The following is a 16,208-nucleotide window of genomic DNA, read 5'->3' as shown; positions in this document are numbered from 1 at the left end:
TCGCCAGAATGTGGTGGCACCCAAATGTTTGTTCTCTCCAGACGCTGTCTTTGCATTGGCAGGCACTTTGAGGGTTTTTGAAGGCAGACTGCGAGGTGAGACCACAGTGGGCTCTTTGCCCAGGCCCCATGACACCCTCTTCTCCTCTCCTTTGCCCGGGATTAGGTCACGAAGGCGTGTGATCAATGCACCTTTGATCAGAAGGCTCCAGCGAGTGCTGACAGGCGCTTTGGATTGGCTATTGTTAGCGGGTATCGACAGGCACGTATGGATCGTGCAGCTCTCTGTCACTCTCCACCGTGAACGTCTGCAATTTTTAAAGGTCACGTTTTTTACTCCCGTCCCATCCTCCCTGCCTCCTCTGGAAAGTCTACTTTTCTTCTTCTAGGTTCTGTCTTATTGCTCTATCAATCCGGGAATGACTCGATTGTTTCGTCAAGTTGCGAAAATTCTCACTATCTTCTCGTTCTTAATAAATTAAAACGCCAAACAATTAACTTCTGTAAAACTGCATCTGCAATACAAGTACAACTTATTTAGGGAAAACAGCTTATAAAAGAAGCACTGTCTAAAAAAGACTGCACAAAAAAAAACTTAGTTTGTACTTTTGAGAGTCCGAGTACTGTTGAACCGCACTGCAATGAAGCACTTTCAGCTGACTGCTGCATTTTGCTGGTGTTTCGATTTCTAATGAGTGGAGGGATAGTGGATTCAGCCCATTGTTCTGAAAACAGCGCTGAGAAACCAGAGAAGCTTTCCTCCAGCACACTGGTTAATCACTAGTTTCATCCTACCTTTGGGCTGAATTTAAGGTGCTTGAACTAGGATGCTTCAGATGTTGCGTCTTTTTTTTCTTTTTTTTTTTGAGCTGCTGGCCTTCATATACTAGGGTGTAACAGGTTTAAGGAAACTTACAGTACTAAATCATTAAAGATCATTTATATATCATCATATAAAATCATTTATGATTGTGACCCTTACACAACACCTCTCATGAGCTTGACATATTATTAGATTCATTATGAAAGCTCAATTGATTTTACTGCTAAAAGTTTTTTTTTTACTTGTTTTTCGGTTAAAATTTTCAAAAATTTACAATTTTAAGAAATCTTTAAATGTCTTTTGTCTTAAAAGTCTTTTTTCAAAAAATGTATCACTAATATATATATATATATCTATATTGGCAAGTGACACTATTATTTTTTGTTAATTAAAAAAAGTTATGTAATATTAAGTTAATGTTAAGTTATTTAATGAAATATTATTATTTTATAAATACATATTTTTAGGGTGAGTTGCACCAAATTACGTTTATTTTCAGAATTTAAAAATTTGTACATCATGAAATATGTTCATCATTTATTAACTGCATTTTGAATGTATTTTTGAAAAACATAAAATATTTTATAAAACTACACACATATTAAAAGACACACTGAATGGAAAAAAGTCTTAATATCTAATGCATTGTTGCTTCTTTTTCCTGTTTTAAGGACTTCCTGATAACTGTAAAATAAGCCCAACAAGTTTTTTTGAAGTGAGTTGTAGAGATCTTACTCTGTGAGACTCGCACAAGCTCAGAGACGGTGAAGACACCTGATGTGACGAAACTGTCCTGGAAGCCAAGGTGCCCTAAAAGAAAAAAAAAAAAGAGTAGAAAAATTTTATTGGAATGAACATGACAAAATACAGAGGAATGGCAGCGTTTATGTCAACAACACACTCACGCACACACAGTCCCAGTGGGGAAGAGAATAGGGAGTATTTAGAGTGACACTGAGGGTAGAGAACATCTGGATTTGGTCCCATGAGTGTCTGCAGTACTGTGGGGCAGAGGCTCTTTGCAGCGCGGCGCGCACACACATAAACAAGGAGCTGCATGGGAAAGCATGATTATATATGCGTTTACATATGATATGTGGTGAAATCTCAGTCTAACACATTCTTTGTGCGGAAGGCAGAAATCTGTTGTCTCTTCCATCAGACAGACAGACCACAATTACTGTGTTCATTGTGCTGACTACGGCTGACCCAGGACCTGCCACACATCCTGTGGGCTGCTGCTGTGCTGGAGGAGCCCATTTCAGCCTCAGATTCAACCACAGACATCCCTAAACCTTCTACCATCCAACACCACAGAATCAAAACATGCAGTCAGTGTGGACTGCATTTCCCAGAATGACCTGCTCTTTCATATTGTTTTGAAAACTGCTGACATGGCAAGATTAATCACCACAAATTAGACATGATCTTATGATATGGTACATATGGTAGAAGTTAATAAATTGCAAAAGAAAAAGGGAAACTGCAAAAGTGAGAACTATAAGATAATATTGTGCAAACAAACAAATAAATAACGTAAAATAAATTGCACTCAAAAGTCATTGTTGAGAAAAAACTAAGAATTTGTATAGGTGTGTAGACACCAAAAAAAACACATTAAATACTAGTAAAGAAATATTTTTCACAAACTGTATTTTATTTTTTATGTATTAATTTTTTTTTTACTGGTATTCAAAACATGAATAAAAAAAAAATAAGAATAAAACAAACAAATTAGTGCATTATTCATTATAAACAATTAAAAAATAAATAAATGGCAAGCCTAAACTAATTTATTTAAAGTTAAACTGAAACTACATATATATATATATGTATATATATATAAACCAAAATAGCATTTATATGCTAATTATATATACATTTTTGAATAATTAACAAAATGCTCTTGATAATTTCTACTGTGACAAAAAAAGCTAGTTTTTATTTAAACTTATTCCATCCTAATGACGAAAACAAGAACTCGGCAAATTATCAAACTCAACACCAGCTCACATTATGTAAATCGATGCAATACATAATAATCTTAAAAGTTCTATTTACAAGACACTGCATTGCATGCCTAAGTTCCTTCTCCAGAGAAAAAACAAATACGTATAGAGGGGGGTGACAAGACGAATCTCAAGAAGAAGTGATGTAGCTATTAAACGACTTCCTGCGCTGCTCGCTGGCTGGCGAGCTATAAAACCAACAATAGAAATGAGTTTAGTCTTGACTGGCTGGATGAGGAGACGTATAGCATGTGGACAGGCAGAATAATAAATAATAAAAACAGAAAGAGAAGGAGAGAGAGGGACAGAGCGAGGGGGTAATATCTACGGCTCATTGCAAGAGAAAGTGCTGACATGAGCTAAAAGACTGCAGACCCGGAGAGCATTCCTGCACAGATGCCCCTGAGATTGAGAAGAAGTGAGATAGAGTTTGTTCGGGGAGGCATCAGAAGGAGGGGAGACGTATGTTAGAGGGCATGTGGCAGGAAGTCAAGGTAGATTGCAAAACGACAAAGCGAGGACGACAGTGGACTACAGGGTCGAGAGACGAGAAAGGCAAAAAGTCAAAGTTTCCACACAGCTGTGCATACTGTGAAACAACAATTATACAGAGCACAAGTGAGGCGCACCATTACTTGGAAAACAGAGGGATGACGCAATGGAGCTGAGGAGGGAGAGAGCGGGCGAGCGAGTGAGCGAGCGAAGGAACCTTCGTCACTAGAATTCCAGTATAGGGAGCATATGCACCCGGAGTTCACTGAGGGCATTTCCATGAGCGCCTCATATAGGGAGACAGGGGCGAGGGAAGGGGTAGGGCTTCTATATCTCAACACAGATAATCACTCCCAGCTGTGTCCACTGTAGAGCTGCACACACATGTAGGGAGGGGCCAGGGTTCGCCTTTCACAGCAGAACCGGGACCTCAACAAGCCTCCTGCGCAGCAGCAAGAGCGCCGTGTGGAACTACGCTGGCCTCGGGACAAGCAAACCTGTACTGGGTCTGGGTAGCTGACAAAAAACAACTTTTTATATTCAACATCATGGAAACTGTGTTTTGCTTTGGTCATTATTCCACTTTTTAACGAACTTTTTGCTTCTTAAATGAGTAAAAAAAAAAAGAGGTCTTTTATGTTGTTTTTAGTCGATTAGTAAGTGAAAACTGATAATAATAATAGCTAAATTACTATTTGTGTAACTGCCATTGGTGGCCTTGGTGATGTCATCAGAGATGGAAAGTCGTTTAAGAGGCGGAGCAAGTTACTTAATTCTGATTAATTATTACGAAGAATGCCCCCCCGCCCCCAGAATAACTTACACTGATGAGTATTAAGAAATCAGGAATGAGTAAAACATGCTATTAGTAAATGATTGTGTTAAGTACCAGAGTGGAGTCATGAATCAGGATAGCACAAACAACAGCTAATTGGCCTTGATGATGTCATCAGAGATGGAAAGTCGTTTAAGAGGCGGAGCAAGTTATTTAATTCTGATTAAATCCCCCTCAGAATAACATGCACTGATCAGTGTGAATGTGGATAAAGAAATCAGGAATGTGTAAAACATGACATACACAAGAAAAAAGGGGTGGAAAAGTGTGCATTATGAATCAGAATGAAGCCAGATGTGAAAGTTAGCTTATTACGTTAGATAATTTATATATTATCTAATATAAAGCATGGCCTTGGTGATGTCTGAGATAAAAAGTTGTTTGAGAGGCGGGAAAAAATATTTTATTTTTTATTAAAAATTATGAAGATTGTGTTTATTTCTCAGATAAACATCAGATTAACACCGATCAGGAATCAGTATTAGGAAATCAGGAATGAGTAAAAAAAGATGTTCAATGGGAAAATATTATTTCTTTTTTTTTTCGGTCAGGAAGTAGGATAGAACAATGATTTTCTAAAACAATGGCTGCACTGCTATCTGTTTACATTATCTAACACAACACGTGGCCTTGGTGATCAGAGACTAGAAGTTGTTTAAGAGGCTGAGCACGTTGATGACTGGATAGTGATTGTGAAATGTTCACTTCATACCAGAGGTACTGTAAGTAAAAAGAGTCAAATTCGATTTTTATTGTCTTTAAATCGAAGCACAGACATTTCAAATGGACCGTCAATTACTCATTTTATCACCAGCAACATCTATAACCCACAATAACAAGAAAAATCTCTTTTCAAATGGTCTTAGATGAAGTATCCACAGGATGACATTTGACAGCTACCCATAAACAAGCCTCACAAGAGGCAGTAAACAACTGTTTAACCGTTTTTACTAGCTTCTTATCAAATGCCTCTCACATTCTTTTCCATTTTCTTGCGCTCTCCATTATGTATTCTCACCTCCCCTCTCTCTTTCTCTAGGGCTTGTAAAGGAGAGGATATCCTCTGGCCTTATCTAATAGTCTGCGGATTGTGCAACGGCTGCCCCGTCCCAGAAAGGCAGCAGCCCGCTTTGTGAAAGTGCACGTAGCATGGAGCACAAGGGTCAAGGTTTACCAGCAAAAACAAACCATGAAAAAAAAAAAAATTGGTCATGTTTTCCTGCATCGTGGGATGAGAGGGAGACAGAAATAAGGGAGAAACAGAGGTGGTGACAGGGAAAAGGTGGAAGTGTGTGATAGCTTCAGGCTATGTCTGACAGTATTTAACAGGCAGTGAAAGGAGTCAGTGGTCTTTAAAGGGATAGCTCACTCTAAATAAAAAATCTGTCATCATTTACTCATCCTCATGTCATTTCAAACCCGTATGACTGCCCTTCTTCCATACAAGCAAATATATGATATTTTTCCTGGCTGCTATTTTTCATTTTGCAATGTGTTTATATTTGGAAGATTATATTTAGAATAATTTCAGCAAATAACAACATAAATTTCTGCTACCATATATATGATAAAAATGATTATATTTTATAAAAGAAAATATATATATTAAAAGGAATAAAATATTTAAATATAGCTTATAAATTAATATATCTTAATATTTATTTAGTTTGTAAATAATTTATTAAATTAAAAAGAAGAAGAAAAAAAAATATATATATATATAACAAAAAACTGTTATCATATATCTAATTTCATCAAATGGAAATGAACAATGGAAGTATTGTGCAATTTCTCCTTTAGTAAATTTTTGGGTGAACTATCCCTTTAAGAATCAGCAAACTAAAGTCTCAGGTCTTCAAGTAAAGTTAGGAAACATTGTTTTTAGAACCAGCGTGTCAAAAGCTGCTGATCTGAGACCAGTTTTGTATATCAAAAAGAATGAAACTGCTTCGGATCAAAACTGAGAATAATCTGAAGATCGTGGACGACAGCTACAGATACCAGATGGAGGGAGTTTGTAGGGGAGAGAAAATATATATATAAAAAAAAGACATTAGTTGAGTGATTATGTGCAGCCTATATCGGCACAACTCAGGGGTGATCTTCAGTTCAGACCGAGAGAGAAAGAGAGAGATGAAAAGATAATATCAGCTACATGCAGGATGAGAAAGATGAACATGCTCATCTGTCTGTATCCTCTAATCTGAGTAAATAGGGTGATGGTGGTGTCACACACAAGGGCGTGGAAATAATAGCTCAAGCTTCGCAGCGCACATCTGCGATAATCTTTAAGTGAGGAGGAAAATATGCCTTATAATCCAGTGTTCAGGGACGCACACGTAACAGAGCTCCAGCGGGGTTGAGGGAGGATAAAGCGAGACTTTTCAACATCATTCTCTGTTTAAACTCAAGCAAACAAGGGACCGTTTCCATTCAATCATGGTGTTTATGTTTTCTCAAACTGTAAATCAGTCGGCACAGACTGTTTCATTGTCCGCTAATAATTTGTAAACACACACAAAATCAGCGGAATTGCTGCTCTGTGTTAGTTTTAAAAGAGCCCGTTTAGAACAATTCTCCGTCTGCCCTGGAAACACGCCACTTTTCGCACAAGTTTACGCTGACGCAATCCTCTTAAGAGTAATCACCCACCTCTGGCTTATACTAACACACTCACGCTAATCTTAGAGAGAGCGAGGCCCAGAGCTTCGACGACGTGAAAAATTCGCAAACTAATTCTTACTATAGCTCTAACGGCTAACAAGAACTAGCTATATTTTGGGGACAAAATAATGCAGGCCACATTCAAACTTGCATTTCACATACACTATTAAAAAACAAAGGTTGGTGTCTATTGTGCTGCAGTCTACATAGGGTCAGAAAGCTGCCGGATTTCATCAAAAAGATCTGTGTTCCGAAGATGAACGAAGATCTTACGTGTTTGGAATCAATGACTTAATTAATGACAGAATTTTTATTTTTGGGTGAACTATCCTTTTAATAATTTAAAGAATAATAAAATTTCTTTCCTCCAGTAAAGAACCTTTTCCACCAATGACAAGGCTCCATGGATGTTAACAGTTCTTCATGGAATCATATACAATCTTTATTTTTTAGAATGTATGAGCTTCAAGTTCGTCTGGAGCATATGTGCTAATGCTAGGCCATGGCCCCAGAAACCTGGATAACGTTTGAGATTTGTATATGCATATTTTTGGATACACTCACCATTTTCTGGCTGGTCCTTGATGTCGCCTTCACTGGGCTGGTTCGGACTATCAGACTGCCCTGCTTCTGTAGAAAGACACACAAAGAAAAAGAAAGTGAGATTTTGTTTCATGACCAAAATGAAATCATGCACTTGAGAGCCTCTCGAAAACAGTTTCTGCAGTCTAAACACTCAAGATACAAAACGTCTAGTCCAGAGTACCAAGGAATCACCATGCTGACCGTGCAGTCTGGCAGCCAACCACACACTGGCCGCGCAGGTGAAACCCTATGCTTATGTGTGTACACAGGAGACCAGCGTGTTGCCGATTCAATAGAGTTGACTGCTGCCACAGTATAGGCCGAGACACAACTGCATGCATCGTAAAAATACTCCGTCTTTCTAGGCTATAATTAACTGTGGATGCAATTTAACAGGTTAAGTAATGTTGTTTATCAATGTGTATATATATATATATATATATATATATATATATATATATATATATGTGTGTGTGTGTGTGTGTGTGTGTGTGTGTGTGTGTGTGTGTGAACAATAAGGTAATATAATTAAAATAAAATATAAATAATTCCAATTTACAAAATAAAATAAAAGTGAATTCTGTGATTATATAAATCAATTGACAGGCCTAACCGTAAATCTCAGACTGTATTTATTAGCATTCAGACGCAAAGGGAAGTTATCGGAATAGAAGGTCTGTCTGTACTCTAGCCAATGTCCTTTTGGCACGCGGCTCGGTAGGTCAGACCGACAGTGGGGTCTGGGCTGTGAATTCACACTGAGTGTGCTATTTGCAGCTCAGGCACTTATGGAAATAAGTCTAGAGAGAGAGAGAGAAAGCCTTCAGACCTGGGTGTACTGCATAAAAAAGGCCCTATAAATTTGATGGGCTCCGATTTCTCCCAAGAAGTGCTCCTTAACGGTGCCATTAGCTGTGATAGCAATGATTCGTGCCGTGACATTAAGGGAACTTTCGCAAAGATTCACCTGGGTCCCTTTAACTCTTCTACGACAGCCAAAAATTGCAAAGAAACACCCTTTGAGATGATTTAGAAGCTGGGGTGAGTATTGATTTCCCACTCGAGATAAAATAGTCATGCTGGGAGAAATATTACCTATGTCGCGCTAGCAAGCACAGGAAAGAAAATGGCGGGTGAGGTTAGGATCGGAATCTAATTTGTGACTTTTTACATTTCATTTTTTGGTAGAATACATGTTAAAAATAGCTATATGCTCAGTGAAATATATGCTCATTGAAAACAAACTTAATAAAAGAAAAAAACATTCAGCCGAAATCTCACAAACATTTGTATATAAAAATGCTTCAATTTCAGCTTATCACACAAAAATAATTTTTTATAAAGGATAAAGATAAAGACTTTTTTTCACTTTAGTTTTTGGAAAAATAACCATTAAAACAATACTTTGGAACACAAATGTAACGAATAGGCTAAATTGCACAAGAATTTAAATACGACGATAAATACGTAAAGAAACTTTCGATTAAAGAAGAAAAAGATTTATGACTTCTTCCTCTTGAATACATGTATTTTTGGAGCACAAATGCAACCCATAGGCTAAATTGTGCAATAGTTCGCATACAATTTTTTTTTAATTTTTAGTTTATGATAAATCACGGAAAGTAACTTTTGATAAAAGAAGAAAAGCAAAACCCAGCCCATTCATCTGCTCCTAGACAAAGTTAACAATTTAGGGCCTTGTTTGCATTCAGCTCAGCATTGCCATCTGCATCAACAGTTTAAAACAAAGGCAATCTAAAGAGTGGGCCGAAAAAACTGAAAAAAAAAAAAAAAATACAGCAACATCCCCCGCCCCAGTAACAGCCCAGAGATATGTGAAAACCAACCAAAGGGGCCGGGAAGCCGGGTGTCGGGTGGGTGCCTGTGTGCGGGGACTTTCACACACTCCCCCAGTTGCCCTCCGTGGACCAAGTGCTCTCTCACACAGTGCCCATTGCTAATTAAATATGCAAATGAGGCGTGAGACCCAGACTCAGTGTGTCACATCTGCATTTACCCCCTGTCGAGGGCCCTCAGAGAGCGAGGGGGGAAACAAAAAACCCCCTCTCGCCGAAATAAACAAAAAAAAAAGACACTAAACAACAAACAACTAAATACCGTGCACAAACAGGCCCATTCAGAAGGCCTAAATCCTCTATACAAGAGCATAACAAGCCACTCTATGGGCCGCGGATTGAAAGACAGAGGAGGGATGGTTCCTGTGTATCTCTAATTTTGTTCTCACACCATCAAAAAGATGGGAATGCCGCTCGGGTTTGGGAGAAGAAAAGCAACCTGGAGCGACTCAGTCGACGTGTTCTTCCGCCTCAATTCGACAACGGTATTCATTATGGTAAAACGGCATAGTTTAGCGTCCGATAACAAGCCTGGGATAATTGAGACGGGCTCAGGTTGCTTGGACGTGGCCGAATTAGTCGGCGAGGTGATTCCCTAATTAGATCATTAGGACCGGCTTGCGGCGGCAGGCAGGTTGGGCAGGAGCGTTATGCCCCCTGGTCTGCCTCAGACTCTGACTGCCTCCTTCCTCCTTCTCTCCCAGGCCAGGCTGAGGGCTTTAAGGGGGCGTGCGCATACACTCACACACACACACACACACACACACACACCGCCTGGTCTGTTTCATTATGCATGCACTAAACCATCTGTACTTCTCGCAGGTCTGCTCGTCCCAACCCGCCGCTTTCTCACCAAGTGCTTTGCTGTAATCCAATTGTGTGTTAAAACCCAGCTTTCAAAAGGCCCTTTACACAGTGGGCTCAGGAACACGAAGGCCCATAAAAGGAGGCAGAAACTTAATTTAGAAATACAAACGGGCCTTTCTGGAGTATCAATGGAAGGTGAAGCTCCAGGGATTGAAGCATTGTTTCCACAAGTATCGTCCCCCAGATTTTCTTTTTCTTTCGGGCCGCCACAGACATTATGAGATTGTGGGTGCCGGATTCCTGCGTGGTCGCACTCGAGACTATACGGACTATCCGAGGTACTCGGAAGGAACGTGTTTTAGAATGATCGCCAGAGCAACACAAATATGCGGGGTTTTTTTGGAGCAGCATAGTTGGGCCATGATGCACATTACATAGAAATGACTTGGGGGAGAAAAAAAAATGAAATAATTTCTGGGAACTAGAAATGGGTCACAGATGGGGGAACGTGTCGATGAAACCTGAAATTGTGAGCGACGTGAGGAAAAAAAAAGGAGTAAAGGCAAGAGAAAACGAGTAAATCAAGTGGGATATGCAAAATTAAACAATAAATAATAATTTAACGCTTTTAAAAAATGAGCAAACGTTAATATAAAACAATTTTTCACCAAATTTTTGGAAACTAAAATATTATTCATATTTTCACCTGAAATCGAATGCCTTTTAAAGGGGGCATAAGATGCGATTTCCTTTTTTCCTTTCTCTTTAGAGTGTTACAAGCTCTTGGTGCATGAAGAAGATCTGTAAAGTTACAAAGACTAAAGTCTCAAATCCAAAGAGATATTCTTTTTCAAAGTTAAGACTCTGCCACGCCCCCTAAAACGCCTCGTTTAAACATGCCCTCACATGTCTCCGTCACTATATGGCAAGATTTGCGTAACGCCGCCCAAATGTTCACGCAGAGAAAGAAGGCCTCGTTTCAGTGACCACAGTTAGAGTCGAAGTCGTCATGTCAGGGAGATGCTGTGTATCTAGGTGAAACTAAAGCACTTTATTTGGCCTTCTGAAAGTAGATGCATTGAGGAATCTTTAAGATTACTTACAACAGAACATCAACGCATTTTATGGATGACCGGACAAACTTTATTAAAGTTATTTGATTTATTGAATGCATCCTTGATTAATAAAAGAAAAACAAACCTTACCCCAAACTTTTGAATGCTAGTATATATGTATTATCACCATTTCATACCACAACAGGTTGTCATTCTTCTGCATGGGGAACTGGAGACATACGTTTGTTTCCGTCAGGCCGCTGCCCGTGTTCAGTGTTTGAGTAACCCTGACCTCTCCCCCGGCGCTTTTACGTCACACCGTATTTAATAAGAGGCAGTGTTTAGACAGGACCCTTCTGCTTCTCCTCTATAGATCAGCTCGTTGCCGAGGCTTGCGCTGTTTTTCTTCTCTCGTGGAGCGTCGCTTGTTTACACTGCTGTTTTTGGAGGACCGAGAAGCGAGACGGGAGAGGATAGTGTTACAGGCCGTGTTTACAGATCCTGTCTGGATTTTGAATAGTAATACTGGTGTGTTTTCTTTCTTTCTTCTGTAACTTTTGAAAAATACAGAATGCACTTTTAAGGACAGGGACCAAAGAAAGGAGCCCTAGCGGCTTTGATGTGCTTCACTCGAGCTCATACACAAGAGCACGGTGTGTAAAAATGAGCAGAATCCACTCTGCGGTCTCCCAGCGATGACATTATGGGATCATTGTGGTACAGTAAACCAACTATTGCAATCCGGCAAAAAGCAATAAAACTACCCGAGTCTCAATTATTCTTTAGTCAGTGTGACTTGAGCTATTCCCTCCTGTAGAAACCAGACTATAAGGGAGAGCCATCAATAAGTGCTAGCGCGGTAAAGGAATGCCATGTTTCCTTACTTGAACTTGTAAATCAGCTCTTGTGCTAGCGGTGTAAGACAAGCTGTCTGGATTGCCAAGCTACCGTTACCAAGACACAAAAGCGGGACATTCCTGACTTATTTGAATCCTTGTTCCCCCTGGACTGGTAGGGGCACTGGGAACAAGATATCATTATTAGCTAATGCAAGATGGAGGGTGGAGTAATGAAGAGCTAGCATAGAAAAGTCAATAGCTCGGTTTTATAATCTAGTTACCTGTCCTGCAGTCTACATAGGTAACATAACCTTGTACAGTGAGTGACCGATTTGTAAAATTCATGGGTATGCAAAAGTGTGTTAGCATGTTGCTAAGAGAAAAATGTGATACTTTTTGTATTATTCTGGAGTTATCTTAGACAAACTTAAAGACACACACAAAAAATAAAAATAATAATAAATACCCTAAGCACGCAAAATGGTCATAAATTCCCAGGGAACACGTTAGGTAAAAAATGTTCGCTTGAATGCACTGTAAGTCACTTTGAATAAATACGTCTGCTAAACGCATACATTTATTACATTTTTATTTAAGACTGTTGTGAATTTTGTAATAACAAATTATTTGGTTAATTTTGATCATGTTACTTAAATTGTAGCATGTTGCTAAGCTAACAAAAGAAGAATGAGTGATTGTTATTTTATATAATCCACATACAATAAACAGTGTTGGGGGTGAGGCATTATACGTAACATTACACAAATAACTAGTGAAGTGTTTCTTTCAAAATTTACAAGAAAATATCTGAGTTACTTTTCAAATAAGTAACGCAACCATTTATTCGCTGACAGCTCTCCTGTGCCCATGTTGAGTGCAGAGGCACTTCCTTCAGGCTGAGGCTGAATAATTTCACCTTTGGTGAGAAAGGGCCTTTACAGTTGCCCAAAATCATTATTATGTTATATAATTTTGCCCAAAAAAATTATTAAACAAACCCAGATCAGGTGATAAAAAGTAACGCAAAAGTAAAGTAACGCATTCCTTTCCATAAAAAGTAACTTACTTATCGAGTAACGTATCGAGTGGGTAAATTTTCCTCTTCACTTCCTGTGATATTTCAATGTATACCTGTTCCCTATGCTGCAGTGCCCTCTGGACTAAACATATACAGTATGTTTCCTACACTACGCAGGGCACTGGAACATAACCTTACTCTCTCTCTGGCTGGGCGAAATGTTCCAGAGGGAGAGAAGGAAAAAGTGTAGCATCCGCAATGCTAGCAGCTCCTCTTCGGGAAAAGATATATTCCCCTGGCCTGTAGGCAAACCCTTTCTTTCTTCCTGAGCGCTGTGCTTCTCGACCCCCCTGATATGAACTACAGTTTCTAGGAAAAGGCAGGAAAGGCGAGCAGAGTAGAAGGAGGAGGAGGAGGAGAAAAAGTTCTTGGCCTTTTCCCAGGAAGGGAGAGCGAGAGAGAATCAGAATCCCAGAATTCCCCTGGGATATGGTGAAATATACAGCCCTGGGGCCACATTCAATTTACTCTCCGCAGTTCGCTTTCCCTCTCTCCCTCTCTAAATAGCCAGGCTGTGAGAGAGAAGTTGAAGCTGTCAGGGATCTAATGTGTACCGCGACCTCCTGTAGCCCTGATGTGGAGAAATAGAAAGATCGCGAGTGGGTCAAGTGTCTGTGTGAGCAAGGATTCCTCAAAGGGAGTGCGAGGAGAGGGGAATATTTGCAACACCAAACAAGAAAAGAAACAAAAACCAAACCGAAATACATTAGACTTCGACAGTGAGATTGAATTTAAAATATCACAACGAAGTGATTAGGCAAAAATGAGACCTTTGGAAACAGCCGGGCCAAAAGCAGCATACACTACTCCAAACAAATAGCCATATTGTTTGAGATGCCTACTTCCGCAAGCTCCAGACACATCCTGTCTTTGTCTTCAGAGTGCCTCTTGCTTGCCCTAGTTGAATGCACATGGTGACACAGGTAGAGGAGTTTGTCCTTGTTCTGACAGCGAGGATCTTTCAACAAATATAGTTTGGAAAATAAATAGCCAGGCTCTCCATGTGGCCCCTGAGGTCCAGGAGAACAACACAATAGGCAGTACTGGCATTGTTATTCCTGACTCTGAGCCTATGTGTGCTGTAAGGAGAGAAGAATGCTTGCGTTTGACCTCTGTCAGGCCTGATTTCCTGCCCGAAGCGGAGTTGTGTCCGAGGACGCGGTACTGAATTCGGAAAAAAAGTGTTGTCAGTTTGATTATCATTTGCCAGAGATATAATCTCAGTGAGTACCGTGAGACCCTTCATTTGTGGCATGGGAGTCTATGTGTGTATGTACGTGTGCGCCGTAATTCATCGTTCTCCAAGAGCCTGGCTGACAGACTCCAGCTGCAGATGTGCAATGTACATGGTGGGTGTTCATCGCTGTCAGGATCTCCGACACACCTGTCTCCACACAACAACCAGCGCCTGTAGCCAGGTAGTCCGTCTCCAACTGACACTGAGGTGTCCATGCTTGCTACAGTCATCATGCCGGCAGTGAGGTGAAAGATGAGACTTTTTTTGACATGCAATACTCCTTTATACTAAAATAGAAATTAATGATTCCATGAAATGGGGAAACCCTTTTCATGTAATCTACCAAACATGGACTAGAAGCAACAAAATAGGTTATTTTTCAGTACAGATTTTCCTATTTATTGGGCCACAAACTGTCAACATCACCCATAAACATGACTGTAAGTAAACCCACAGAGCATCAATACGTGGCGGGCGACATTTGCACCATTCATGGCACAGAAGGGTGTGCTTGGCTGGCCACTGACACCAGCTTTAACGCTGTGGGCGGAGAAGCCTGGTCTCAAACCCCCCTTTCCCTTCTCTCTCAGAATGAGTGAAAATAGAAAGTCTCCATGATCTTGGCAGTAGGACGTTTGGAGAAAAAAGATGGGGTGATTCAATTTGGCAGCCAACTTTTTCACTCCCTCCTTTCTATGTCTTCCTCTCTCTCTCTCTCTCTCTGTAAGTCTCTCTCTCTACAGCTTGCTCTCTTCCTTAGAGAGTGGCTGGCTGTAGCCTGTGTTTGGAACAAACTGGAAGACACTTGCCAAGGCTGAAGCGTAACACCGCCAGGGATGCACTACCCAGCCCGCAACTTCCCCTGCAACACACTTGTCTCCAGCCGCTTCTCACTGAGGAAACCCCCCAGGAGCTTGGCTGCTTGGAAAAGTGACCACCCACAAATCCATACATAAAAAATTAAAAAAAGACATCAAAACATTTTAGGCAAAAAAATAAAAAATAATTTTGAGAATTAAATAAGAAAATAAAACAACTATATTTAATGTAAATAAAAAGTAGAAAGTATCAATATATAAATATGTATATATATTTCGTATATTATTTATCAAGCTACATTTTAATAATAATAATAATAATAATAAATAAATTTCTATATGATCATATTTAATTATCATTGATATCAAAATCAATGATCATATTATATGTGAATGTGGCCTTGATAAATATTACATAAATATAAAAACATTATGAAAAAACCCCAGAAATAAATGTATTTAGAATTAATGTTTTTATATTTAAACCACAATAATTAATATTAAAAAGTATTAAGTATACTCTATATATATATATATATATATATATATATATATATATATATATATATATATATATATATATATATAATGTATATATATATTTAATATATTATTTATCAAGGTTCATTTTAATAATGATAATAATAATAATATAATTATATTTTACTATCATATATTAAATATAAAAATACTACATATGATTCTCTCTCTCACTCAATTTTATATGAATTTGTCCTTAATATTACGTAAATATAAAACAATAACGACAAAATATAAAACATAAATAAATAAACGATAAAATGATATTGCTTCATATAAATACTATTGCAATTAACCGTATAATATGTTTAGTTATATTCATCTTATAATATTGTTGCTGGTTTATAGTGAGGGTTACACTATGACTGAAACAGCCAGCCTACATAAAATAAAGACAAATGACATAATTTTTCAAGAAATACAATCCTTATTGATTTTTCATTTTATATTGATTTGATTTAATTCACCCGATGAATGGAAACGATAAAAACCAATCTCAAAATGTAGCCGGTCGATACTTCTTCGTTCTTGTGCACTTTCTAAATTTCACGTAAATGACCCATGTCCATAT

General features: G+C 38.8%; 1 protein-coding gene across 5 annotated transcripts in view; it reads right to left on the bottom strand.

Annotated features, from left to right (window-relative positions):
- Positions 1–16,208, bottom strand: part of nfia (nuclear factor I/A) — a 118,821-nt gene that overhangs the window by 40,863 nt on the left and 61,750 nt on the right. For all 5 annotated transcript variants that reach the window (XM_026198363.1, XM_026198365.1, XM_026198364.1 and 2 more), the window contains exons 3-4: positions 7,387–7,452; positions 1,558–1,632 (exon numbers count right to left, since the gene is read on the bottom strand). In XM_026198363.1, coding sequence (XP_026054148.1) covers positions 1,558–1,632; positions 7,387–7,452 — 141 coding nt within the window. The remainder of the gene's footprint in view (positions 1–1,557; positions 1,633–7,386; positions 7,453–16,208) is intronic.

This window comes from Carassius auratus, chromosome 22 (genome assembly GCF_003368295.1).
Source record: "Carassius auratus strain Wakin chromosome 22, ASM336829v1, whole genome shotgun sequence".
NCBI classification, from domain to species: domain Eukaryota; kingdom Metazoa; phylum Chordata; class Actinopteri; order Cypriniformes; family Cyprinidae; genus Carassius; species Carassius auratus.
Note: the sequence above shows the minus strand (reverse complement) of the source record. Positions and strands in the feature narration are given on the sequence as shown.